Genomic DNA, 27,717 nt, shown 5'->3' on the forward strand with positions numbered 1-27,717 from the left:
CCATTGCAGGGAGCTCCAGGGAAGGGCAGGAAACCATCCATAGAGTCAGAGAAACAGCCAGGAAGGGGAAAGTGTTCTTCAACTTGAGTTAGAAACATAAAGACCATATTGATCTGAGAATTTGTGGGTAAAACCCCAAATAAAACTTCACATCAACCAGAGTTTTAAAGATCAGGTTCAATGAGTAGCGAGATGGGCATGCAGGGCTGAAGCAGACCTCCTGCCTCACCAAGGCTGGTCCCTGCTAACCCAGGGCTGACATTACAGCCCACATCACAGCCCCTAATGCCTTCTTCAAATAAATTAACTCCACAATAAAAGTGCACTGAGGGAGGTATTTCCTGGCCCAGCTCTGCAGGGATGCTGTTCCCAAAGTTCGCTTGGAGTTAAAACCCTTTGAATACCAAGCTAGATTTTTTTTTTTTTTCATGGCCAGTTCATAACATCACATATTTATTTTGCCCTCCCTCTTATTTCTGCAGAACTAATTAGCACACCCTGCTATCCTCTTTGGCAGGCTGTGAGCCAAGCTTTCTTCAGGTCTGTGGGGACAGGACAAGGGGCAATGGCCACAAAATGGAGCACAGGAAGTTCGGCACCAACACGCGAAAGAACTTCTTCACGGTGAGGGTGACGGAGCACGGGAGCAGGCTGCCCAGGGAGGTTGTGGAGTCTCCCTCTCTGGAGATATTCAAGGCCTGTCTGGACGCTTACCTGGGCAGCCTGCTCTAAGGAACCTGCTTTGGCAGGGGGGTTGGACCCAATGATCTCTGGAGGTCCCTTCCAACCCCTTCGATTCTGTGATTCTGTGATTCACATATGCGCTCTGTGCTCTCCTCCTCCTGAGGCCACCAGGCTCCACTGTACCTGTCCCAGCTGGGATTTTTGGCCAGGAAGAGCAGGGGACTGTTGCCTCTTGTCACAGCGTATCTCTGATATGCCCCTGTCCTCCTGTGAGCACGAATATCACCCTGTGCACAAGCAGCACCTCAAGGCTGGCCCCGCTCAGCACACTGCCATGAAAAATCTGTCACCACTTGATGTCAGCACAGGACTTTGCAGAATCCAGCGCAGAAATGTGCATCTGCAAACATTTATTTATTTTTTTAAACAAACCGCTTACACGTTGCAACCCTATGTCAACTAATGTGTTCTTGTAGGTATGAGCTATTTATTCAAATCAGGTTAGCAACACCAACACAGGGCTTCAGAAGCTGTATTCTCCCTAGACCTTAGTTTTCAAGTTCGTGTTTTCCTTTTAGATGAAACAAGCCTTGACTGAGCAGCTGTTTGGGCCACGGTGTACTCAGTCCTGTTACGGCACCAACTTTGTTTTTTTTCCATATTGACATTATTGCAACAGGCCTTACTTTCAAACTTTCGTATTACGGAAGATTGCATAAAGAGAGGGGTTTAGAAAGGCAGTCCTTTCGTCACACGTTTCTTTATAAAGAGTTACTGGAATTTCTTTTTCCATTCCTTTAAATATCACGGTGAGCACATGGAGATGTGTTTCATCAGTGTGTCCACCAACCCTGTTTCCTGCAGACGTGGCTGAGGATTGTCCCCCATGAAAAGGTGACTCTGCAGCCTGCACGTGGTGCCAGATGCAAACTCTGTGGTTCTGCTGGTGTGGTGCCTGGGTTATGTGGTCCTGCCTCAGCACATGTTCCCTTCAGAGGTACTCCCCCAGCAGCCTGGCCCCAGCCAGGAGAAGCAGGTTTGCAGACGAGCTGCCCAGGTGGTGATGGGGACATGCCCCCATCATGTCACAGCCCCTGGCTAGCCATCAGCTGAGTGTCACTGTCACACGCTTTTGGGAAATGCACACCTCAGCTAACGAAAGGGGACAGCAATTATTTACCAGAAGATGTCACCCCCACATTAAGCAAATAATGAAAGCTGAAGGCTGGGCTCGCAGCCACGTTTGTACCTGGGGGAGTCCTCCTGACGAGTGGCACGCAGGCACTGTGGTTGGTTGTGTGTTGTGGGTGCTGGACATAGTTCAAGGCGAAGGGGACCGTGGTGTTCCCGCCCCATGGCAGGAGGTGCTCCAGCCTCCTGGAGCAGCTCCAGCCTCCACCTCCCTGCTGCCTCTTCTCTTTGCTGCCAGCAGCCCTCGGTGGGGAGCTTGTGGTCGGGGGACAAGAAATTAAAGAAGAAATGATCACTTGCAGGCAACAGGTCAGGATCAACAAAATGAGACTGCATCCCTCAGCCTAGACTTAGACATCAATTGGTCTGAAACAAGTAAATGTGATCACGTATAGTCTTGGTCAAGAGCTAGCAATGAGCGACACAAGTTAACTTATTTGTTGATGTACACTCTCCTTATACGAAGCACAGTTACTAGTATACCTGTTTATAAGCAGCACCTGTCCTCGTGTGTACAAAAGCCGCAAAAATGCCGGGTGAAATTTGCCTAGCCAACAGAGGAGACACATACTCTGCAAAGGGTTAATGCTTAGTGCAGTTAAAATGGGTTATAATTCAGTTAAATGTCTGGATAGTAGCCAACCAGTTCACCATACGCAGGGGAAAAAAAAAAAAAGGAAAAAAAGAAAAAGGAAAAAAAAAGTTTTTCTTGCTGCATTTGAAGGGCATCACCATTTATAAAAGCTGAAGAGACTTGCAGTCATTTTGGAGGAGCATGAGCACTGCCCTTCTGGCTTGGTTGCAGATTGCAGGACATCCCAGGGGAGGAATGAAACCCCAGGAGGTTTGATTCCCTCCGGTGGATGCTGCACCCACAGGAGCTTTCTTTGAGCCTAACCACTAGGCTGTGCAAGTCTCCTGCCAGCCTGGCAGCGAAAAAAAACCATCTTGAAGTTACTGACATCTCTGCAAATGCAAGCGCTGACTTTTTCTATTTCTGTGCACACATTGCTAAAAATAGTATTTGATGCACATTAGTGAAAATAGTATTTCATGCACATTGCTAAAATAGTAAGTGTTGTTAATACTTGTTATAAAAAATAATTCAGTCTTTACTTTCACCTTGGTGCTCCTTTACCTTTTCCCCCCACTTTCATCTTAATTTTGTTTCCCTACCAAAATTGCAAGCAATAAAACTGGTTATGAAACAGCCAGAGACGGCAGAGCTTATGCACAGACACTGCCATATCACTCAAGCTCCTGGATGCAGCTTCAGTGATAGATAAAAGGGGTTTAGCAGGGAGGCTAATTTTGCCCTAAGATGAGCTATCCAGATCCCTCATGAAAAACTCAGAAAAAGCACTCTGGAGTCCCTGCTGTTTGAATGAGGACTGTATGATTTTCCTCCTGTTTTCTCTGATTATATCTCCCCATTGACCTAATCTGGACTTCAGGATAAAAATGGTTAAGGACAGCTCAGATAGAAACTTAGATGGAGAATTTTCAGGCAAACTGCTAGAACACTGACATGCTCTGAAGGGGGCAATAAGGAAACAGGAAAGTGCTTGGAGCTTATCTGGAATTCAGACTTTTCAATGCTGCTTACAACTCTGTCCTCTCTGTGAGGACTTTAAAGGTTGACATAGGCAGAGCACAGAGAATGTAATGTGTATCTTGGGTGGGAACTGCAATTTTCTGTGCAATTAAGCAGCTGGGGTAAATCTGTCCCTGCAGACAGAATTTGTTCTCATCTGCTACTGAACATCTGAGTAGGATGAGGATGGTGTTTTGTTGTAGAAGCAGAAATTGACAGGTGAGGAAGGGAGAAGCTCATGTGGCTGATTCCTCTGAATACACGTTGAGCTAAAGACAGCGATTGAAACCCGTTGAAGGTTTCTGTGCCTTTTTAAATTGGCTATGAATAAACTAGGGCTGCCCTGAGCCAGGGCAAGTGGTAATGTGGGGCTGGGCAGGAGGACAGATGGACAGCAGTGAGGGGATGGGGCGGCAAGTGCAAGCTCTTTGCAGTGGCCTCTCTGATATCCCTGGAACGTGTCCACGTGTGACCCACAGCTCCACACATCATGTTTGCCTCTCTTACCGTAGAGGTTAGGGCTGAATTATAAATGGAGGTTTCAGTGTGGGTCCTATGGGAAGTCAAGCAACTAACTTCATCTAACAAGGCATTAGTATCAGTGACATGCCCAGTTACTTAGACTAATGTGTGGATATACTGGTGGTTTGCACATTTTCCAGCTCTTTCTCTGTAGACAATCAAGAAGATTAAGCAGGTGGCTTTTTTTTTTTTTTTTTTTTTTTTTTTTTTTTTTTTTTTTTCCCAGAGGCTTTAGAAATGCTGGCCTGCTCTTGTAGTGTCCTACTTTGATGGTACCCTTGTCTAGGTTTATTTCTATAAAGCAGGTACTGCCACAGGAAAGTTGAGTTAGTTGCAGCTTTTCAATGGAAGGTTTATCAGCACAGCCAAAGCCTCTTAGACAAATTCAGACAACCTTAGTAAGAGCAAAAAGATCTCCTAAAACATTGCATTTGAAGATATTCCATTATTGTCCAAAACCAGCAAGCTCTGTTCAAAGTCCAAGCACACCTTCTGAAAACCAGGCATGAGCTCATGAAGGAACTGGTGACATCTCTTAATGGAAGTGCTAACTCTCAGAGCTTCAGCAGGCATTTTACAAAGAGAAAAGTATTATTTAGGGATCAGATCTGACGGCTAAGACAATTAGGTTGATTAAACGTCAAGCTGTTAGGAGTTTTGTGTCAAAACACTTCTTACCCATGGTAAGAACCTTGACAATTTAGTGTATATTCCATATTTTCCTTCTTTTCCACACCCTTCTCCCCAGCTGATAATACCAGTAACGAAGTAAGTGCCATTGTATTCGGTTACATGGGGGCCTCCTCCATCTCCTTGGCAAGCATCTTGTCCATCTTTATTATAACCTGCACAGAACATGTTTCTTGTGACTAGACGTTTAAGGGCATGCTTGCAAGTTCTCATGTCCACGTAAGGGACCTGAAGCACTTTCATTCTTTTGACCGGCTGCGTATGTTTAAAGATGTTCCCAAAGCCACTGATAATTCCGAATGTTTGATTCATCAGAACATCACTAGCAAAGTCTTCTTCTGGAAGGCATGCTGGGATAACATCCTCAGAAAATGTGATAGGTTCACTTAATTTGATAAGGGCTATGTCACTGTCAAAAGATTTTGAATCAAATTCAGCATTTGGAATTATTTTTTCCACTCTGTGCGTCGCAGTACTTGGCTCTTCCTCTTCTCTGTCCACCATCCCTGTATCAGATTTTTAAAGCAGGTGTTAACAAGACAATACCAGCAAGCCCAAGCAGCTCCTCAATAAAAGATGGGACTAAAGTACCTTGCACTTTATATAGACATTTGTACTGTACAAATTTTTATTTTGCATTTAGAGCATTACATTTACAATGTACATTTATTTTACATTTAGTACATTTTAGAGCTGGCCTGTATCCTGACTCTGTAGCATTTTATATGCATTTTGGAGAGGTTTTTATATGACTCTCAAAGTGCCAAGCAAGTTTAAAATCGGAAGTTTGCTGTCAGAATGATGGTCTCAATGACAATTTTCATCTGAAGTTCTGGCCTTCATTACAACATACCCAGTGGCACTCATTGTACAAACAAAACTCCAGTATAGAAGAGTAGGATCTTGCCCCTCTCATTTGTAGAGCAACATAGTCAAACAGACTTAAACAGGAAATATTCTTTTAAAACATTAACATTCTGCATACAAAAATATAAAAGTGTATTTATATTTATTCATTCTCAACTCGTATGAGATCTCTTTTGGAATTAAATTGACAGAAAATTGGTGTTTAGACAAACACAGATTTTGCTTTACTGTTTTAGGCCAAGTGCAAATTTTTGTGACTCAGAATACCATTTTCAGTGTCTAGAATTTGTGATAGACTACTTTTTTTCATAAATTACGTAATTTATGATAAATATCATGATAAATAATGATTTTAAGGTTTCAAGTATGGAACAGTCTCAGACTAGTATCTAGGTGCTGTCAAAACATTTATTATTAGTGTCTGAACGTGGCATCTGGAAGTCTTCAAGGTTTGGCCAGCACAGAAAATTGCATGAAGTTGTAATGTTAGACCAATTAACTAATTCAGCTCAGCCTCACTGACCCACATACTTTCATGGTTTATACCTGGCTTGCATCACATACAAGCTACACCGGACCAAACCAGGCATAAAGGAACTGTCCATTCGACCAGGTTGAACATTTATTTCATCGCTAGTCAAGGGACAAGATGAGACAATGAGAAATGTCTGGGATAGTTCAGTGTCTTGTACATGGACACTCAGGACGTGTTTTTGTAGCACTTATTTTTATAGTAAAGGACAAAATGACAACCACTTACCAACGATAACCTGTAATTCCTTAGAATCAGTAACGCAATGAGCTGCAGTAAGTATAAAATACTCATTCAGGATTGTCCCCCCACAAAACCAGCTACCATGCTTCTCTACCAGAACAGCCTGCAAAGAGAGAGAAAAAAGCTAAAGTGCAAAAATGTATGTGCATAGAAATCTTGAACAGCTAGCAAATATTCAAGCTGTTTTCTTAAAGAAATTTTCATATGTATTTCCTATCAAAAGCATCCTTAATTCAGAGGCGGTGAGAGCTACACTTAAGTGTAGCTATCACAGTGGGAAACTTGTCAAGACAAACCTTTTTCTCATCTCAAAGTAGAATCTGCATATTCAGTTATTTTACCAACATTTTTTGGTTGTTATATTTTAGAGAAATTTGGCTTATATAATAACTGCAATATTCCTTTCTGTTCGCTGTAGTTGTTGTGGATGGGTTGGTTATTTTGTTTTTGTTTTGTTTTTGTTGTTTCACTTCAGTCTTGGTCATAACAACAACTCCAGCCATTCTTTCAAAACTGCCATGTTGCAACCCAAGTATCTGGGTGGCTGGCAGGGAACTGTGGAGAAGCCCAGCTCTATGGCCAGTATCTGCAACCTTAGTTCTTTCCTAGCCTCCTCCTCTCAGCATTGTGCTTGATCCTGGGGGTGTTCAAGGAAAGGTTGGACCTGGTGCTTAGGGACATGGTTTAGTGGGTGACATAGGTAGTAGGGTGATGGTTGGACCAGATGATCTTGGAGGTCTCTTCCAACCTTAATGATTCTGTGATTCTGTGATTTGAGTGGGGTCAGGCATTGAACCTCTCAGGACAAAGGCATCTTACCTGCCATGGACACGCACTGGGTAAACTGCCAGCCTCCTCTGTTACCTCAGGATGGTAGATCGGGGCCTCAGTGGTTTCCTCATTTTTAAGATGAGCATCTGGACTTGCTGTAACTTTTTCTCGACCCACTTCGTGCTTTCTCTGAAGTTTACCACATGGGAACTTGACTGCAAAGGCAAAATTGAGACACTAGTACTCCATGTCTAGATGGTGCTGGGACTTCGGGGCACCCGTCCCTTGTTGGCAGCAAGTCATTCCCATCTGCAACCCTACACAAAGAGCTGTGAAGACCCAGCTGCTGTTACCTTCCCACAGTGAGACTCATTAGAGCTGGTCTGACAGCCCCCAGTGCAATAGACAGCTTTGTGGCCAATAAGGGAACTTTCAGTGCACCTCTTGTTCTTTACAACAAGAAGTGATTCAAGCTTGCTAAAACATGGGTCTTGCAGTCAAAACTGCCTTTAGAGTTATAGACAGACACCTTTAGGGGAGGAAAATTGTTTGCAGGAAAAAACAGGTTGCTTTCAGGGAATCAAGTCTTTGTGAAAATGAGGGAAAACTTACTTCGGAGTTCAAGGAAAACTCTGACAAAAGCTGACACAATTTATTATGGCAATCAAATTAGATACTCAGGTATACTTATCAGGGTTGGCTAGGCAAGAATTTTCATGACATTAACAAAAATATCACGTGTGAAAGAAGGGGACCAGGATGGTTGTAAAAAGAAAAAATAAAATAATAAAAAAAAATCGTGTTCTAAAACTTGCTCATGGGTTCAGCATTTCCAGACTATTTAGAAGTTAAACAACTTCCATTACTGGCATAGTTATTTTCATGTGCCTGCTGTAAATTTTCACATACCTGCTTATAACTTTTGTATTTGGGAGACTGGGTAAAGTATTCTATATTAGAAATTATAAGCTCATGACAGAAAATTGGTATTAAATAACAAAGGACTTATAACAAATATCATCAGACAGAGAGAAGAATACAGTAAGATTAATAATTGTTAATGTGCACTTTGCCTGACTGCAGGTGAAACTGATGGGTTTAAGTTCAATGCTGGAAGTTATTTTTTTAAGTTACTATATGTTAACTATAGAAAACTAGTTTTTAGAAGGAAGAAGAAAGGCAGGTATTATTCTTTTTAAATTGATCAGATTATATTTGAAGGGAAACAAGTGAGATATAACTGCAGTCACATTGTGTTGCTACTGCTGAAATTATGAGTCCTTGTGAACTGCATCTTGTAAAGGGAGAAGTTTCTTGGGTTCCTACTCATTCTGATCTCCAGATGTGCAGCACACACTGGAGGTCTTGAAGATAGAAACCAATTTTCACCAATGAGAAAAGCAAACTGTTCTTTTCTAGCAAAATTTTCTGAAGCATGAGGCAACTGCTCCAGTCCATGGGAGAAGAGAAATCCCAGCCCTGTTGTGACCACCAGTGTCCCATGTGGCTTCAGACCTGCTGGAACATGGGTTTTGCAGTCTGCTCTGAAAACATATACATTTGCATAGAATACTTTGGTGCACTATTTTGGCCACTGCACATTTCTCACAATTTGATACTGGTTAAATTATGTCTTCTCACTAAGACCTTTTCCTTTTTGTTGTTAACATTTCAAGCAAGCCATGTGAAAGATTTCATCAGTGAACATTATTCCTCATGCTACAGCAGCACTGCAGCATACCAGCACTTCCAAGATGCAGTGAAAATGCGATGCGCATCCCATAGAATGAACTTTAAGTGTGGCTTCCTACCTACAGGAACGCAGGTTTTGTTGTCATCATCCAGAGCATAGCCAGCAACACAGGAACATACTACTCCTTCATCTTCATCTTTGCAGAACTGCCCACAGTTCCCATTGTTGTCCTTGCATGTGTCTGATAGCACTGCAAAGGAGGCAAACTTATAGGCAGGTTCCATATTCATGGTGATTTCATAAAAGCACAAGCAGCTCATGAAGTCTTGCTCACAAGCACTAGTCAAAGCCCTCACCATTTTGTGTAGTTCTGTTGTGCAATTCCTGTCAAACACCTCTAGTAATCACAGCCATCACAACAAGCATTTTTAAGAAACCTGTAAGCTGTCAACATGAGGGAGACAGCTATCATTCACATCTTATGTTGTGATAGCTTCCCGACTATAACTGGCAGCTCTTTGATGACACAGGCTGAGATAATCCATACTCACCAGAAGGGAAAGAGAATAACAAACTAGCAACAACTGAGGTATCAGTAAAAAACAAAATATTGGACAATAGTAGACCCTCACGCTATTCCTTTTCCATCCTTAGATGGTTCATACTACTTGCCTTAATGTAGTCCCTGACATTGCAAGTTCACGGGCAGAATGGGAGCAGTCTTCCTAACGGCGTGAGAGCAAGGAGAGGTAATCCAGTCCTAACAGATGTTGTCTAACCTCTTCCTACAGGTCTGTGATGAGTTTCCACAGCTCGTCCATGCAGCCTAATTCACTCCTTAACTAGCCTTCTAATATCTAAAAAGTATAATAATAATAATATCTATCCTGAATCTCCCACAGTATGGCGCAATCCCACTACTTCTTGTCCTAGCTGTTTGTCTTAGTGAAAATGGAGGACTTAACTCCCTTCCTCCTTTTGTTACATATTTCACAAACTTCCTCGGTAATGCATAGTGGGGCTAAGGGAGGTATTTTGTTTTTGCTCCTGTGACTTGCCTCCTATTTATGTTGGACCACTGTTGCGGTTTCACAAGATTGTCTGGAACTCTCATCTTGATTTATGGTCGTCCTTCTAATCTGGAATCTCCTACAAATGCCATAGGTAAACCCTCTCTCCTATCCTTCATGTCACGGGAAGATACTGAATATCGGAGGTCCTAAGGCTCACCTGTGTGAGCACTCTGCACCATCTTTCCTTGGACAGTGAAGCACTGACTAGCACAGTTTCAAAACAACCTCTCAGGAGTTTAATTCAGACCATGTTGTTCTGCCTACTGTGATGTCTGCTATTATATAAAATCATGGGGATGTACTGCATCTTTTGTAGCCTGTTATCCTGTCCTTGGAGGAAATGAGACGGGGGTGATGTGATTTGTTTCTGACTGGTGCAACTCAGCAGTTTCTTTTCTCCTTGCTGCACACAGATAATCTGATATCTTAAGGAACAAAGATTTTCTTCCCTATTGGGAGCAGACTAACATTCTCCTTGGTCTCTCTTCCTATATTTGTATTCTTAGATCAGCTCTTGATTTTCGTATCATGTTTATCTTATATTATTTAAGCCTTAGCTTTTCTGCTTTTGTGCCAGGATGTCTGCAACTCTTTTATACTGATCCTCGGTGAATTGAACTGATAATTTTTTTCCTGTGCTTCCTTCTGTGGGTAAAGTCTTGAAGCAGCTCATGATTTTAATTAATCCTCCTGTCCTTTCTTGACCTTGGGATAGTTCGGACATGTATCATAAGCATTTTTTATATAGAAGTATTATATCTTTTCTCTCTTTTAAATATACTTTCATTTTGTCCTCTTGTTCTTTTTCTTTACTTCCCTCATGAGCTCTATCATTTTATAATCGCTTTTATTAAAGTCATCTTCACTCTTTGTATTAATAACCACTTCCAGCCTGTTCATTAGAATCAAAGGCAGAATAGCCCAAAGTTGCTTTCTACATGCTTGTATGAGAAAATTTTCCCTGAAACATCCTGAAGACTCAGGACAATGGGTCTCCCACTAGGGACCTTTCTCACCTCATCTCTGGGATGTGAAAAAAAAAAAAATCCCTCTTGCTACCAGTTCTTTTTATTTGGGTTGCTCAGGTGTTTATTCAGCTGTGTCCAACCATTCCTCTGTAATCTATAAGTGACTTTTACAACAAAATTAACCAACAAGGCGTACATCACGTCTGCAGCATGATCCATACTCTTACTCTGCAGAGAAGCATCTTAGGCTCCAACTTCAAAGCACAGGTGGGATGCTTCCTCAAGCGGGGATGTGACACTTGTGCTGAAACTTACAGAAGCACACTGGGTGATGGTGTGGAGTCCTGGCTCCCCTCTGCACTCTTAAACCCTGTGGGTTCTTTTTGTCACCCAGTAGCTTACGAATTGACATTGACAATGCTGTCAGTTTGAAAGCACAGAGTACTGATGTATTAACCCCATCCTTTACTCTGACACAGTCATTTCAGTCTGAAATAGCATTTCCCCAGTGACTCAGCCATGGATATTGTTGCACTGTAGCAGGCAAATGGGAGCAAGGTGAGTAAGAAAACAAAATTACCAGTTTTTTTCGTGATGTCACCCTGCTTCACAGAGCACAAATGATGGTGAATAATTAATTACCTGTGTGGTTGAGACAAAGCAGTACGAAGAAGAGTTAAAGTGAAGGCTGTACCTGTCTGCACCGTCTGCAGGAAAAGGAGGACAAGGGGAAGAAGCCACACTGCTCCATGGTGACCCATCACTGCCATCCTCCAAGCTCACTGAGAATCTCCCTCTGGTTTCTCTGCAGGGCTCTGGGACAGCTGCTAAATGAGGAACGCTGCAGTGCAAAGGTCGCTAACTCATGAGAAAACAAAACCGCTACAAGCAAAGCCTGGGCTCGGTGTCAGCAAAGGACAATGTTAAAACAGCAAGAGCCACTGTGTCGCAGCAGTGCCACGCTGGCAGCTTGCAGGTGCCTCATGGCAGCAAAGCTACCACAAGCGCAGCGTGGAGCTGAAGATTTGGAGCCAGTGGAGCCTGTAAGCAGGTGTCCTGCACAGATGCAGAGGTCCTGGATGGCACCTCTGGGGTACACAAAATCCAGTCTCTGTCACAAGCACTCAGCCAGGCAAAACTTTCACAGAGGCATCAATTTCCACTTCATTCTGGAATGATTTGCTTTCTTTTTGGCTCAAACCACTCTACGGGGATAGCTGCTGACAGGGCCTTGCAGTCTGAGGACCTGTCCATACTGTTCAGTTCTTCAGCTGAAAATCAGCTCCATTTGGACATGACACCTGCAGAAGTGTGTCTCCTGACATGCTGTAGGATGCCACAAAGGCCGGCTTGTCTGCCTTCGTTCTCTAGGGCAGCCTCATTCAGTTGTATTCCTGGCAGCTAGTTACTTCTCATTTCTGAAGGACTACTGAATTTGAGACTTCACTGCTCCTGAGATAACTTCTATTAGAGGATTTTTCTAGCCACAAAGGCAGAAGGTTTTCCCTGAGATCTCCTTGAACCTTCCTTGCTGCAAATGAGATGGGCTGTGTCTTTTTACCTTCACCGCAGACATGAAGATCCAATTAGCTCCTACTTCTCTGCAGCAGTTTTTTTTTTTTTTTTTGTACATATAAAAGCCGCTGCTGTGCTTCTTCTCAGGCTTTCTATATTTTAATTTAGAAAAGCCTCCTTTTTTCAAGACCTAGTGCCTCATGCACAAGAGGGTCTTGCCCAGATACTTTATCTTGGACTAAGCCTGAGCAATGCCCTACTTTCTTATTCACAGAATAATCATATAATCATTTAGGTTGGAAAAGACCCTTAATATTATCAAGTCCAACCATCTACCTAACATTATGAAGTCCCACTACTAAACCATGCCTCTTAAATACCTCCAGGGATGGTGACTCCACCACCTCCCTGGGCAGCCTGTTCCAATGCCTAACCACTCTTTCTGTGAAGAAATTATTACCCTCAGTATTTGCTTACCATAAGGAGTTTTGATATTTTAAAATCCACCAGTTTGCACAGCAGATGTGTGCTCTACCATTTGCCTAGCTCTTATGACCTGTTTGAATTTTGATAGGTGAAATTGCACCAAAATATTTAGTGTACATAAAAAAGTGTGCTTTTATTCTGTCTTTTCTTGCTGGCCATAGAGTTGGTTATGGGCCTTGTTAGGCCCATAACCTCATTAGGCCCAAAGTGACATCAGCAAGAGAAACGCTCAAGCAGACATTTCACTCACATCCTTTTAGCACTGTGGCAGAGACAATGTTACAGAAAAAGGAATGAGTATGAAGCCTTTGAGCCTTGGGCACTGTAGGCACCTTGGCACAGGATGAAAGTTTTGTAAAGGACAAATAAACACCGATTGCAAAGCCTAAGGACAAAGTCTCTCATATTCTACAGAATAATGACACTCTCTAAGCACAGTCATGCTGCACACAAACATGGACTTTCATCTCTCTCTTGAATGCTGCTCTGTTAAACCAGCTCTGTGCCTGCTCCCAAGGTGCTACTTGGCTTGACAAAGACATGCTGGTAAAACCCAACAACTGTCACTGTTACCAGAGCGACGTCTTCTCCTCAGCCACCTCAGCACCTTACACGGTCCACTTCTGTCTTGAGTTTCACCTCGATCCTCAGGCTTCACCGAAGCAGAACAACGCCCTTAGCACAAGTACTTAAATAGGATTTGGGTAGCACATGTGCCTGAGGACTTTGCTTTGAAAAGGGATTTTTCACCCTGATGGGGTGCATGGGGGACAAGGGGCTAGAAAGTAGAAACAGGAACCCAGTGGACAGAAGAAATCAGGGATCTAACATTGCTGAACAAACATTTAAGTAAGCCTGCTGAGGTTTTATGCAGGTGGAGACCATCACCTTGGGGTAACTGACCTGCAGTTCTTCTTGCTTGCTTTTACTGCTGACTGCAGCAATACCTTGGTGTTGTGTGGTGTTGTCTTCCTAGTTTTTCAACCTGATTTGCTCACAGCACCTGCTATATGAAATTAGCCAGTACTCACTCAGACTCTAAGAGATAAGTGGCAGGCGTCTGGCAAAATGCAGTGTACCTCAGACAGCATGGGAGCATAACAGGTTGGAGGAGCCTTGGAAAGGTCATCAGGATGGTTAGGGGACTAGAGAACATGATGTACAATAAAAGGCTTGAGGGGATTGGGTTTGTTTAACCAGGGAGAGTTGGGGGATCTAACAGCAGTCTTCCACTGCCTAAATGGGGATTGAAGTGAAGACAGAGCCAAACATTTCCAAGAACTGCCCAGGGAAAGAGGTAGCATACAGAGGTTGCGACAAGTAAAATTCCCAGTGGGTATCAGAAATTTTTAGCCATGAGTATGGTAAGGCACAGGAACTTGTTGCCCAGAAGGGTAACAAAATCTTAGCCTCTGAAGTTTTCAGAACTTGAATGGACTAGACCCTGCACAACCTGATCCCACTTTGATGTTAGTCCTGCTTTAAGCATGGGGTTGGACCAGATGGCTTTAATATGTCCCTTCCACTGAAAATTATTACATGATTTCTGTGACTAGGACTGAGGCTGAGAAGGTTTGAAGAAAGTATGGAAGAACACTTGACTTCACATACAAAACAACAGGAGTGTAAAGATACTGCCAGAAAACCTTACAGCACAGAGCGGAGTAGTATCTGAACAGACGTGAGAAATCACTGTATGTTTGCCTTTTTCTAAGAAATCAGTATCTTCGCATCTAACTTGCCCTTTAATGCTATTTAGGCCAGTGGAAGTCTTAAATTCCCCCCTCCATTCTCTACCTTCTCATCAGCCTTGACATAAGGCAGGTGAAATGTGTCATACGCTTGTTTAGGGGCATGCACTCTTTTCACTCTCAAATGAGACTTTGTCTTCATATATGTGTAAGTTGACTGGAGGGAATAAAAGAAAAGAACAAAAAAGAAAAAATGTTTTATTTCGGATGCTGATATACATCAGTAATGCACCTTACAGTAGCACCTAGAAAAACTGCACACGCAAGGACCTCTCTGATCCTCAGCCATACACAATCCAGATCACGATACAGGAAACAGTGAACATGCACTTTTTTCTTTTTTTTTTTTTTTTCTGAAGGAGCAGAAAACAAGTGTTCAAATTAAACTAGAGTGAAGTACAATCCATAAAAAGCAAAACCACATTTTATTTAGCTGCTGTGACCTAAGCAGGCAGTTTTGTAGAATGTGGTTATTTAGCAACACATAATGAATACTTACTTGTGTCTCAGCTTTTGCCTGGAAGGAAGCTTCCATGCTCCCTTCATCTTCTAAAAACATCCACAGGTAGAAGCTAAAAAGCTCCAGTAGGAACAAACTCCCTACTGAGCCAGCTGGCTGTAGTACAAGTCACTAGAGGACTAAAGTCCTGGTCTTCCCACTTTCATCATGATTGGTGGGGGTTCACATTATTTCCAGGAGCCTCTGGTGGAATCGCTTGAGCAAACAGACAGCTCATTTAGATGTGGGAAAAAAAAAAAAAAAAGAATAAAGTTTCCATTAGAGAACCTGCACCTTGTTCACTAACAGAAGGATTGAGAACCGCACCATTACAAATTTTGTCTCATGACTGTTCTTACCCAGCGTAAGAACCTGGACAGTTTGGTATAGACACCGTATTTGCCCTTCTTTGCACATCCTTCTCCCCAGCTAACAATTCCAGTAACAAAGTAAGTATCCTTGTATCTGGTTACATGGGGGCCTCCACTGTCTCCTTGACAAGCATCTTTTTGCTCTGTATCATAACCAGCACAGAACATGTTCTCTGTTATCGCAAAGTTAGTGGATTGCTTGCAAGTGTTCCTATCAACATAGGGGACTTCAAGCACTTTAAGTTTTTTGGAAAGTCTTCCACCTTCAAATTCACGCCCGAAGCCACTAACCATCCCAGACCTTTGGTTCATCAGAACTTCATTAGCAAAGTCTGCTTCTGGGAGGCACGCTGGGATAATGTACTTAGAAAGTACTATAGGTTCCTTCAGCTTTATTAGGGCTATGTCATTATCGTAAGTCTCGGCGATGTATTTAGAGTGAACAAGTATTCTTTCCACAGTATGCATTGTTTCAGACTGTTCTTCCTTTTCTCTATCCACTTCACCTGTAATGAGATTATTAAAAGGGTCATTAATACGGAGATAGTATAAGAAATAAATTGGAATTGGAATAGGCTGCCCAGGGAAGTGGCTGAGTCACCACCCCTGGAGGTCTTTAAAAGGCATTTAGATGTAGAGCTTAGTGGTATGGTTTAGTGGAGGACTTGTTACTGTTAGATCGGAGGTTGGACTCAGTGATCTTGTAGGTCTCTTCCAACCTAGATGATTCTGTGATAAAGAAAAGACTTGATAAAAGAGGACATGAGTATTCCCATTGCTACTACTTTGCCTAAGCCTTCATACCTTACAAGCAAACTGTAAGAGTGGACTGCAATACTTATCAGCAGCACCTGGATGCAGTTTCAGCTTCAAGGTTTTGTCAATGGGGATCTCTGTAACTGTTTATGTAAATCAGCATAAACTGATTCAGCTAAACTAATGCAAACATGGGTGGAAGCTCTTACAGCTGCTTGAGCCAGGTCTGTATCAGGGAAGAGAAACTGGTCTGGGTCAGGACTAAAACAGTGCAAACACAAAGTTGTGTTGATCTATTATCATGCCTCAGAACTGAAGCAGTGACTTAATGGGAGCAAGTTTCTTCTTCCTCTAGCCGGTGTGTCATAGCTTTCCTGAGCGCTCCTGTAGAAACAAGTTGGTATGCTTCAGGCTTGCAAGGAAAAATTATGAGCCTCCTGAAGAAGCACTGCTCTGACGAGTGCAGTGCTAGCCAACACTTCTAGAATATTTGTTCTTAATCCTTTCCAACTATCTGGCAAAGAAGAAATGGATGCACCATTGTCACCTTCTAGATCATCTGCCCCAGTGATTACAAGGCAGGATTCCTGCAATAACAGGAAGGGATAGAAAGCAGAACAACAACAACAAAAAAACCAAACTAATAATAAATAAAGCGATATGAGTACATCTAATATGGGTTTTAGAGCCCAAAGAATTAGTCTGCAACGCATGCTCAGACATCATTGGAATAAAATAAGTAGCCATTTACCAACAACAACTTTGATCTCTTTGGATTGGTTCATGCAATGAGCTGCAGTAAGGATGAAATTTTCATTCAAAATAGTTCCGCCACAAAACTCTTCCCCGTTCTCATTGATCAGAACAGCCTGTGGGAGAAAACAAGGGTAAGTGCAGAATTAAAAAGAGCAGTTTAACTTCAATGAGCTATAAGCAGGTAATTGCTTTCTCTGCAGACTGCATATATGCATATTAGAGCAGCATGTATGCACCACTCTGCAGATTTCTCCTGGTACTGCATACATATGTGCATTTGCTACAGATTGGTATGTCCTATTACAGAGTCTCAGCTATCTTTATGTGACATAGCGGTTTGACTTCTTCACCTCACAGTGCACCTTTTTAGTAACATCTTCCATGAACCAGATGCTGACTGACCGAGCAAGGAGCATGCAGTTCCCAAATCACCCCATCCTGGGGGAGTTACTACCCCAAAGAATTCCTGTCTGTGTTCTGTTCCTGTTTGACATTCCTAGTATGCAGAAGACAGGAACTTATTTTGGATGGTCTGAACTCAAGAGGAAAACTTAGTTATGAAAGCATATTTGTGAAGCAAATGAGTGCTGTCTCTGACAAGCTGTCAGGTATACTGCCTAAAGGTACTGCTTTCTTAGTGGACAGGGAAAAAAGGTGCAGGACAAAGGCAAACAGCATGTGGTTCTACACCACCATCTAGCACTGGGATTTTGTCCAAACTTACACCTCTAAGTACTCAGTCCAGAGTAAGAACAAGCTAGCATAACTCCATGCTAAACAGAGGCTCTGAGTCTGCAAATAACCTCCTCAGCATATGCACAAGTTTGCCAGGTCATGGCTTTTGCAGCTAAAAGTTGATTCAGTTAAGCTTGGGTAGTGCTGTCCAAGCCATAGGTCAGGAACGTGCTAAAAGGGTTTAAGCTTTGTGCTCAGCATTACCCTGGGCACCTCCTTTTACCTCTAAGATCTACACAACACTATTCCCATACAGAATCGGACTATTACACTAGTGGCCCCAGTGAATGAGCAGATCAACATGGAAAAGCACACCAAGATACACCTCACTCAGAGAAACAGAGAAGGGATGTCATTGTGCCTCAGAAAGGTTGAACAGAATGAGAAAGAAAGGCAGAATCAGGACAACCCTGCCAGAACAAGCAGCTTATGGATGGACAGAACTGGAACACAAGCTGCAAAGAAAACGCTGTTGGGCCAGCATCACTCAAAAGCCCTGTCTGGTTACAGGTTACAGGCAGCACCACCTAAAATGGCATAAAACCTTTCATTTCGACATTTTAAGGCTGCAGTTTGCAAAACAATATACCTAAGCGCCCACGTTAACACAACTCAGGCAACTCCAGCTACAAACAGCGTACTACAGAAGGCAAACAGGTTAAATGAACAATTGCACAGCTTCCCTCAGAAACACGTGCTGCTTACATGCAGAACACAAACCCCAGATTTACCTGCCACGGACATTCACCAAGATGACACTCGTCACCACCTACTATCCTGGTATCGACATATGGAGTCTTGATACTCGATCCATTGCGAGGAGGGAGGGTTGGGCTTTCTGTGGTAGTAACAATGTCCTCCTCCAGACTTGTTCCATTTGGGAAGGGGCCATCTTGATCAATAGTTACATTGCTACTCTCAGTGGGTAAAATAACAGACCTTTTTTTTCTTTTCACAAAAACTTTTCCACAAGGATATTTTACTGTAAAGACAATAATACTATAATTAGAGAAGAAAGACCCACACAAGATGAAACTTGACAACACCATCTCAATAAATCAGTTATACAGCTGTTTTCAAGACTAACAAAGCCTAGGCAGATGCACAAAAAGACCAGATGGTTTGAAAAAATGAAAGCCATTTGCTACTCCTAAAACTCTTCTGTAGGTTCAGTCTCTGGACAGTGTTTTCAAAGTATTTAAAGTCATCTTCTATTGTTTACATTGCTATATGCATGTATTAGCTCTTATTAAAACCATCTTAATTAGGAAACTGAGTGTTCTATTTTAGGACTATGGCTCATGACGGCAATTCATCATTAGTTGTAAAGGATATAAAAAACAAAGTCAGGAGCATACAGTTGACTCATCCCTCTTTCCCCATTTTTTGGAACAATTAGAATGCACTTCGAATAGCATCAATCTTAACTATTTAATGTCAGCAGTTACTATTTGATTAGGTTAACTGAAATCAAAAGTAGAAAAGTTTTTGCGAGCTGCTATTTTATATGGAGTATTAGTGTTCAAATAAACAAGATACAGCTATAGCTTTCCATTTTATTTCCTCAGGAAATTCTGTGAGAGGCAACCTGCAAAGGGTTCTCAGTCAGCTAGATTCCGAGAAGTTCATATCACCTCACACATGGAAGGCTTTGAAAATACAAACCAATTGGTTGGCCTCAGTCTTAAATCTATGCCATGTACAATACTGACAGTTCAAAAACACATTCTTTAACTAAAACAAGCCTCACCAGTATTGGCATTAGTTTATCATGTGACTTTGTACCTGATGAAACACAGTGTTTGCCATCTTCTGCTAGAACATATCCTTTCGCACAGGAACACATAACATCCTTCTGCACACTTTTTTTGATGCTGCAGAACTGCTCACAGTCACCGTTGTTTATTTTGCAGTACTTTGGTATGACTATAAAAGAGGTAAGTTTGAAAAAAAAATGTAAATAAACACTGACTTCGTAGATCTCACGAAATTAAATTGCACTCTTTAAAGAGGATCTGTATCTCCCCCTGTAAAACACCTGAAACCCATTTTAGTAACAGCATGAGTGGCTAACTTTTGGCTTATGCCTTACAAAGCAACCACATGTATTGCACGAAACACACTTGCTAAGCCCAAGTGCGCACAGTGGCCATGTCACAGTGAGCTTCAAAAAGCTCTAGCTTTTCGAAACCACTAGCACGAAAGTGCAGTTACTGATAAATCCTCATGATTCATCCCTCCTGCCCTAAAAAGACCAGCTCCTCATCATTCCCCTCAGTCCTGTTTCTAAACTTCAGTTCCACACCCTCCACTCTTCCGGGCAACCAATACACACTCCAGTGACACCATTAGGAAAGTAGCTGTAGGGCACAGATGTGAGACTCAGGAAAGATTGATATGAAAGAAAAGGGTTCTTTGAAAGGCTGAAAAAGTCTCTGCATCATCTACTGACATCTGCTTTCTTTGGTTCTTCACTGCTGTGAGCTAAGCAGGGAGGATGTACTTCTGAGCTTGGAGTCCAAGCTTTGATATCAGTTATAATAATATATTACAACTTAGTTTTATTGCCATATTTTGGGTATTCAAGCTCATGTAAAGAGGCACTCTCATACTTCAGAGGGTTTTGTTTGGAGCAAGTGTAAATTTGGAGCACTCACTAATACTATCCAGCTGTAGAGCCAGCAGGCTTTCTGCTTCCGGCGCTGGTTTTTAACTCACTGTTGACTGCTATCCTATTCTGTGCATTTTTCTAAGAGGCAATTGATCTTTGTTAAGGTAGTGTTAACTCTCTACGGTTCTGCAACCCGGTAAATCCACTGCCACAGTTCTTTGAAGGAGAAACCTACCAAATTCACAGTTCTTGCCTTGATAACCATCCAAACAGGAGCAAGTGTAGGAACCAATTCCATCTTTACAATGTCCACCATAGTGACAAGGATTTGAGCTACACTGGTTGCCATCTATAAAAATAATAATAATAAAAAAAGTAAATTGTAAGAGAGCAAGCATTTTCAGTGAGCTCTGAAGGGGGGTTAGTTTTCACAAGCAATCTTTCATTGTTCTTTTTAAAACATATGTCCTGTGAGTGGCCAAATTTCAGGCAAGAGTAACTGCAGTCATTCCAAGTCAGCATGATTCATATACATATCCTCAGTTTTGCAATCTGCTTTTGGTGGCTACTGTATAGTTACAACTTTTTTTCTAAGAAGATAAATTCATACTTGCTTGTCCAAGTGTACATCATTTACAGTGAAGACTGTAAAAGAAGATGGGACATTTCCATGTTGCAACTACTGTCTAAAGCATTTCCCTGCGATTTCCACATAATAATGACAACTCAACTATTATTTCTTTAAAGGTCATCTCGTCCCACATGCATGTGTTTTGCCTGCAGTGCTGCTTATTTAAAGTAACAGATACCAGCATATTAATCAGAAGATAAACAAAACAAAAAAATGTTTACAAAGCTCTGCTAAATTCATGTGTGCAGGCCAAATTCCTGTTTCATACTTTCAGTACCAAAATTGTCCCATTTTATCTACTGAGGTGTGAGCTTAGGCCTCAGAGAATTAGCTCTTACCTCACGCTCCCTGTATTTAAGCCGGGATCTCCACATTTGAAACGTAGTTCTGCCACCTCCCTTCCTTTCCATGACCTGGACACAACTGGCTGACCCAGCCCCTGGGCCCCAGCCATATGTACCTCACAAATGTAGTTACAAGTAGGGAAGGGAGGCTGCACCGCATCTGGGGGAACGTGCCACGTAGCAGCCCCTTCTCCCACCCTCACAAAGGCAGCTCACTCCTGCACCGATGCTCACTACCACGATCTCTCCCATACAGCAACCTGCATTAACAAATGTATTCCTGCATCATATGATGCCAGGCTCTTCTGGAGTGCGCGATAAGACAAGCAGGATATCTGGGGAATTGATGCTTGCTAAATCGTTGCCGTAGACGCACACTCTTCATATTTCTGAATGTTGCCACCTGCTCTGCTCTTGTTTGGAGCACCTGGAAGAACAGCAGTGCCCACAGAGGCGACAAGATGCAAGACACTGCTCATCCTATAGATCCAGCTTGCAGCCTGCATGATGCCTCTGACCTGTGACTTCATCTTCTGCAGCTACATCTGCCACAGGGATCATCTGCTGGGCTTTGTGTGCTGCCCCCACAATTCTACATCCCTTCTGTACCTGAACGTGGCCACAAACAACAGCATTCCAAATTCTGTTGGAGCCTATGAGGCCCACCATGGAGGTGCTGGAAGACTAATGTCCATCCTCAACAGTGGGAAAGCAAGACCACCTTTTAGCAAAAGAAAGGCACACACGAGGCCTGCCCTATTCTGTAGTGGTCTTAGCTAAGCAGCATCCTACTGCACAGTATTCCCCTATACTGTAGTTGCTGGTGTGTGACTGAGTTATGTATCAATATTACACAAAAACATTGCAGAATCCCCCCACTAAAAAAGGAAACAAGACACAGTTGTTCTAGAAACTTTGCTGAGGGTAGCTGTGGTTTTCAAAACTTCTGAACACCAATAAAGCAATTCGTGGACTGTGGTTTAAGATGTACGAAATTGGCATTTCCGCTAGGAGCAGTGATGTCCCACTGCCTGTATTCTCATGAGATTTCTCACGAAATTTTCCACTCCTGTTCACTGTAGCACTGACGCAGGCTTTGCTTGAAATTTCACCCTTTAGGTTGCAGACTTCATCCCCCTCCTTAGAGGATTGTGAAAGTTTGCATCTTCTTTGTGGCAACTGTCTTCAATTTTCTGCAGACTCAAAAGACAAAGCTGAGCAGTCTTTGGTCTACATTTTTGAAGTATTCCTCCTAACATGTGGGCTGGACACATACTTCCAGAAGAACGCATTACCAAACACTAATACATTAAAAATCTGCACATGTAAAATGATTATGAACAACAGAACCCTAATAAGTACAACTCAGTCCTTCGGGAAAAAAGAAAAGAAAAAACAGAAAAGACTGACAAACTGTATCCGCTAATCTGCTGGTATGTCTTCCTTGAATGCCAAACGGTTCTGTAGAAAACATTTCCCACCAAATGATCTACTTTACAGGAACCAACCACACTGTGACATGCAAGGTGACATAAAACTGGCAAGAAATTGTGCAATGCAGATTAATAGGTTGTGCTGGCTAAAGCATGTAAGTGCCACCCTCTTCTTCTTTGCGTCTTGGACTCCCCCATCCTGGGCTGACCTTCTGGAGGATAAGTAATTGGCAGAGCCAGAGGACCAGTTCCTGCTTCTTGCTAGGTCAGTATTCTTTTTTGAGATGACAAAGGTCATCCCAGGAATTGGAGGCAGCTGAACCTTGCCTTCAAGTGAAATGACTGGGTTCAAGCAACAGCAAGGCTGTAAATCAATCAGGTTCCTCTTTCAGAGGAAACACAAAAGTGAGGGCATCCCACAGCGAGAAAAGTAAACAAGGCAGCAGGAAGTGGTTATGTAAGAGGTGCATCCTTTTTCATCGTGCAATAAGGAAGCTTAATTTTCTAAAAAAGTGCAGGGTGTTCCTTACCTACATAGACGTTCCAGAATTCCTCCTACAGGTAGGTGCAGGGAGAGGGAAATAAAAGAAGACAAAAAAAGTTAGATGAGAATTACTGAATTCAGTTCTTCAGAAAAATATCAGAGCTTTCATAGAGAGAATACTTGCAGCTAACAATTTTCAGACAAATATTTAAGTTACAGGCAAATACAGTGTCTTGCAGCCTGATATTGCCGTTTAATTAATTAAAACCATATGATTAAACTATCTCTAGTGGCCAGCTCTAGCGAATCATAGAATCATTTAGGTTGGAAAAGACCCGTAAGATCATCTAGTCCAACCATAAACGAGTTGAAAGAGAAACAAGAGAAACAAGTCTCATGCATTTTTCAGAAATACCTGAACCTCCTTAGGGGTTTCCTAATGTGACCCACTCAGCATAAGGCATTTGATTTCTAGCATACCTGTATCTTACCCTTGGTTTCGACTGAATTTACTTACATTCCTATAATATCAAATTCTCATTCTCCCTCCTCTGTAGCCCTATGAAGCTGGACCTCAGAAATCCTGAGATTTGAAAATATTTTGTCCAATTTCTGTTCTTCTTTCCCTCTCACTGAGGATGCCAGGTGTGCTGTCTGGCCAAGACAGTGAGGTCTGGTCACCACGGAGAACAGGCTGCGCTGGTTCTGCTATTGATCAGCCAACCTTTACTCTTTGAAGTGCCCTGGTGTAGCATCCATGACTCCTCACCCAGGTCACCTCAGGGCCACTCCAAGAACATTCTGGCCAGCCAGGAATTCTACAGCAAAATGAGTCTAGCCTTGAGTCCAGTTTCAGGGCCGTTCTTAACAGCCACATAGCTACATACAGCCAAGGTTCCCAATTCCCCTCTACCACCAAGTCACTTCAAGTTTTCAAATATTACCTTTTCTACCTGCCCCTCACCTTGCCCCATCTCTTTAAGTCTCCCTTTAGCTCAGGAACTGCTCATACTTCTAGGTAAAGTTAAGCAGCTTCCAGGGTAGGAAGGTGACACAAGAGCCCCACATACAAACCTCATTCCACGTGGGCAATTTAACGTTAAGGCATATAAGGATTGTCCACAATACACATTCTGTCAATTCAAATGATGGAAAGATGGCCAGAAAATGATAAGCCCTGCAAAGCTTCTTGAGATAAACGTGGAAAAACGTTCACGTGAAGTTCCAAGTCAATATTTGCCATCCCCACCTTCCCATGGACTCTCCATCTAAGAACTATTGAATATAATCATGTCGCTCAGCTATGCCACACAGATAGGGTGAAAATAGTTCTAACACAAGGGGTATTAAATCATTTAAAGGTCAAATACCTTACAATGGCAATTAGGCAGATCAGAACAGGTAAAAGAATGGAAGCTTTAACTTGGCCTGACCTTGCAAGAGAGAAACTAAGACAGTTTTCATATGCGTATGCCTTAGCAATTCCAGCTACAGTCAAAACCACTACCTATTCTTTGTGTTAAGCGATCAACAATAACTTGTAAGCTTTGATGTCCAGCTCATAAGACTTTAATACTATTTTGTAAACATGAAATATGTAGGCCTATGTTTTGTATTAGTTCATCCTTACAGTTTTCTCCTGGTCTTCAAAGGCTTCTCTTGCCTCTTCTTTAGAGCAGCGCTCCTCATTACATTCTCTTTCAATATTGCCTTGCTTCATTTCCTCCAAAAAAGAGTTAGCACGTCTTGTTCTTTCCAAGAACTTGTCAGCACTTTCTTTCTTGATGAATACTAGACAGTAGAGAAAATGATACAATTGCTGGGTTACATTTGGTGGTGGTAAAAAGTCATTAGAAATAAATGAGGTAGAAACAAAAACCAAACAGACCCTCTCACCACTCCACTCATAAGCAATGTTACCTGTGAAGTCAGCCCTCACAGAGACTGATACGTCTCAGGATCTCTCTCAGAATCAGCAGCTTCAAGACAAACTAGAGGCATGCAAAATTCTGTCCTGCTGTTGTTAGTCTTGAAAATAAGAACATGCAGGTTGCTGCCGAGGGCTTATATTTCTGTTGCTCCTGCTCCAGACTCCAGTCTTGAACAGAATGACTTTCCCTGCCACTCTGAAGGCCAGGGAGACTGCAGTTCTTGATTTGGTTTTAAATCTGACAACCGGGCAACACCACTGGCTGCTCCAGGGGCTTATGGTCCAGAAACTAACCACCACACAAACTCATGATGCAGTGACTTCAAACAGCATGGGGCTCTACTGACAGATGGGAAGAGCTGTCTCACAGTCCCACCTCCAGAAAAGAAACTGCACATGTGTGAGATCTACTGTCCTACACTACCCCAAATCCCACTGCACCACCCTGGAGTCTTCCTTCCCTCTTAACATCACTTCCTAATTGCCTTTTGTAGCATTCTTACCTTACCACTAAGTTTGCAAGTAGAGCTGCATTTAAAGATTTAATGAAGAACAGAAGCAAACAAATGTCAGCTTTAGCACCTAAAGAAAGTACAGCTTGAGGTCAGATTGCTGTTTATTTATTTATTTATTTGAAGCTTGGTGTCACAGGTGAGATCTCCTGCCTTTAAGTTTAAGACAGAGGTAGCCGTTGATTGAAACTGAAGGATCAGAGGCATGAAACTCAGCTCAGCCAGTTGGCTGCATGAGCAGTCCTGTTACTCTGCAGTAACCTGTGCACACATTACCAGACAGGAAGAACATCAACAAAACTGGAGTAGGTAAATTGCCAATTACTCTGTAAAAAGCACAGATTTTAGGAAAGTTTGTGGAGCCTGAAAGCTGGCATTGAATTATGTTCTACACACCTGAAATTTAAATAGGAAAAAATACTTTCCAATCACAGACTGGAGTGTGGAAGACAGTGCTGTAGGTGGGTCTTGAAGGCTCACACTCAGTGGGCAGCACGCATGTATCTTCTGGAGCATTCTTCATGCATCTCAATGCACTAATAAGTAAATTAGTTGATCAGTAATGATATAATTTAATATGCTCTAAAGAGCTATGGAAGAGACTTACTCTGATTCCACTGAAATGGGTAGATCAGCCACAGGGAGCCAAATTCTGCTACTGCCATTTATATCAAGCATTACCACAGAGCCCATGTGTACTTTGGAGTCCTACTTACTCTGAAAAGGCTCCTTGCAAGGAAGGCTTACAGAAAGTGCTTTTAACTTCTAGCTCAGCAACTGTTAGTTCATTCACCCACTGTCTTATTTGTCCTTAAATCCCTCTCTGCAGTTATGGGAAAGTGACAGGGTGCAGCTGGTGGGGTTATTGCCACTCTATTCCTTTGCCTCCCCATCATCACTGTAAGAAGATGTTTTTGTAAATTTCAACTAGCCGATTAGTCTTCTGAGGCTGGCCGCTCTCTTTCCAAAGCTTCCTGTCATCCTTCTTTCTTTGAAAACACAGAGGAGCGATGGGCGTTGGTCAACTCAAGTAGGACACTCCAGCAACCTGCAGAGGACCTTACTTTAAAACCCAAGTAGGCTGACTCACTGAAGGAAGAGTTAATGCCTTTTGAAAAGCCACACGGTGTGGCTTTCTGTCCTGAACTTTGATGTTGACCCTTGCAGCACAAACAGAGGCAGGACGTGCTCATCCCCCTGCGCCCCAGCCCACGGCCAAGCGCACCCAACGGAGCCCGCCTGGAGCCCCACGTCCTCCAGCACACCCCGCTTGGCGGGCAGCTGTCCTCCCAGCGTCAGAGACCCCATTTTACAGGGACACGGCAAGGGACAGCACCTCAGGACCCCCCGGGATCCCCACCTTCCTGCTGAAACCCAGCAGCATTTTTGGGGCACCCCAGGTGTCCCCCAACAGCTCCCCGCTGCCGAGGCGCAGCTCAGGACAGGGGCGCAGCCGAGCCCTCTGCTGCTTTGAGCACTGAGCCCCCAGATGGGCGTTTCCATGGCTGCCCCCAAAAGCTGTCAGGAGGGGACATCCTCCACTTCCTGGACCCCTTGACTCCCCTTCTGAAGAAAAAAGTTGCTGCCTTACCTCCTCCTTCAGCACGGAGCTCGTCCGCCAGCGCCGCGCAGAGCAGGAGGAGCAGCAGGCGGCCGGCCATGGTGGCGGGGGGCTCCCCACAGCTGCCAGCCGAGCGGGACGGGGACAGGGACAGGGACAGGGACGGCGACAGGGGACAGAGCCGAAGCCTTCACCTCCCCGGGCGGGGAGAGACTGCGGCGGCGTTGCTTCACCCTGCCCAGAAATAGCGGAAGCGCCCTGGAAGGGGGAAAGCCGCCGCGGGATTTCTCAGCCGGGGGGGGGTGGGGGGGGGTGGCCCGATGATGAGGCTCTACTTTTTTTTTTTTTTTTTTTTTAAAACACCAAAAACCAAAAAGCAAGGAAGCTGGCTTTTTAAATTATGCTATTTTTCAGGGGGAAGTTGGGAAGTGAATCGTCACGTTATTAAGCAAGGGCTGGCCGAGGCTGGCCTTGCCCAGCTTGGTGCTGGCAGGTGTGGGGCTCGGCTTGGGAG

The 27,717-nt window shown here is 43.1% G+C and overlaps 2 protein-coding genes across 2 annotated transcripts; both read right to left on the reverse strand.

Moving 5' to 3' along the window:
• Positions 1-4,222: 4,222 nt before the first annotated feature.
• On the reverse strand, positions 4,223-11,961 carry LOC121070525 (coagulation factor X-like). The gene is made up of 5 exons (XM_040557842.1): positions 11,523-11,961; positions 8,906-9,037; positions 7,143-7,309; positions 6,309-6,426; positions 4,223-5,187 (listed from the first exon to the last, which is right to left on the reverse strand). The coding sequence occupies exons 1-5, from the start codon at positions 11,596-11,598 to the stop codon at positions 4,640-4,642; spliced, it is 1,041 nt and encodes a 346-aa protein (XP_040413776.1). The 5' UTR covers positions 11,599-11,961; the 3' UTR covers positions 4,223-4,639.
• Positions 11,962-14,764: 2,803 nt separating this feature from the next.
• On the reverse strand, positions 14,765-27,625 carry LOC121070573 (coagulation factor X). Its single transcript, XM_040557968.1, has 8 exons — positions 27,234-27,625; positions 24,831-24,991; positions 23,247-23,271; positions 20,544-20,657; positions 19,483-19,623; positions 18,429-18,679; positions 16,958-17,075; positions 14,765-15,956 (listed from the first exon to the last, which is right to left on the reverse strand). The coding sequence occupies exons 1-8, from the start codon at positions 27,301-27,303 to the stop codon at positions 15,409-15,411; spliced, it is 1,428 nt and encodes a 475-aa protein (XP_040413902.1). The 5' UTR covers positions 27,304-27,625; the 3' UTR covers positions 14,765-15,408.
• Positions 27,626-27,717: the final 92 nt, after the last annotated feature.

This window comes from Cygnus olor, chromosome 1 (assembly GCF_009769625.2).
Source record: "Cygnus olor isolate bCygOlo1 chromosome 1, bCygOlo1.pri.v2, whole genome shotgun sequence".
NCBI classification, from domain to species: domain Eukaryota; kingdom Metazoa; phylum Chordata; class Aves; order Anseriformes; family Anatidae; genus Cygnus; species Cygnus olor.

Excerpts from the sequence above, each read along its gene's own strand:
- LOC121070525 (XM_040557842.1), bottom strand. The coding sequence starts at position 11,598 with ATGGCAGTGATGGGTCACCATGGAGCAGTGTGGCTTCTTCCCCTTGTC. Across the intron at positions 9,038-11,522 it reads CCTGCAGACGGTGCAGACAG|TGCTATCAGACACATGCAAG; the intron begins GTACAGCCTTCA and ends CCTCCTTTGCAG. Across the intron at positions 7,310-8,905 it reads CAAAACCTGCGTTCCTGTAG|TCAAGTTCCCATGTGGTAAA; the intron begins GTAGGAAGCCAC and ends TTGCCTTTGCAG.
- LOC121070573 (XM_040557968.1), bottom strand. The coding sequence starts at position 27,303 with ATGGCCGGCCGCCTGCTGCTCCTCCTGCTCTGCGCGGCGCTGGCGGAC. Across the intron at positions 19,624-20,543 it reads AGGCAAGAACTGTGAATTTG|TCATACCAAAGTACTGCAAA; the intron begins GTAGGTTTCTCC and ends CCTCTTTTATAG. Across the intron at positions 15,957-16,957 it reads AGAGATCAAAGTTGTTGTTG|GTGAAGTGGATAGAGAAAAG; the intron begins GTAAATGGCTAC and ends ATCTCATTACAG.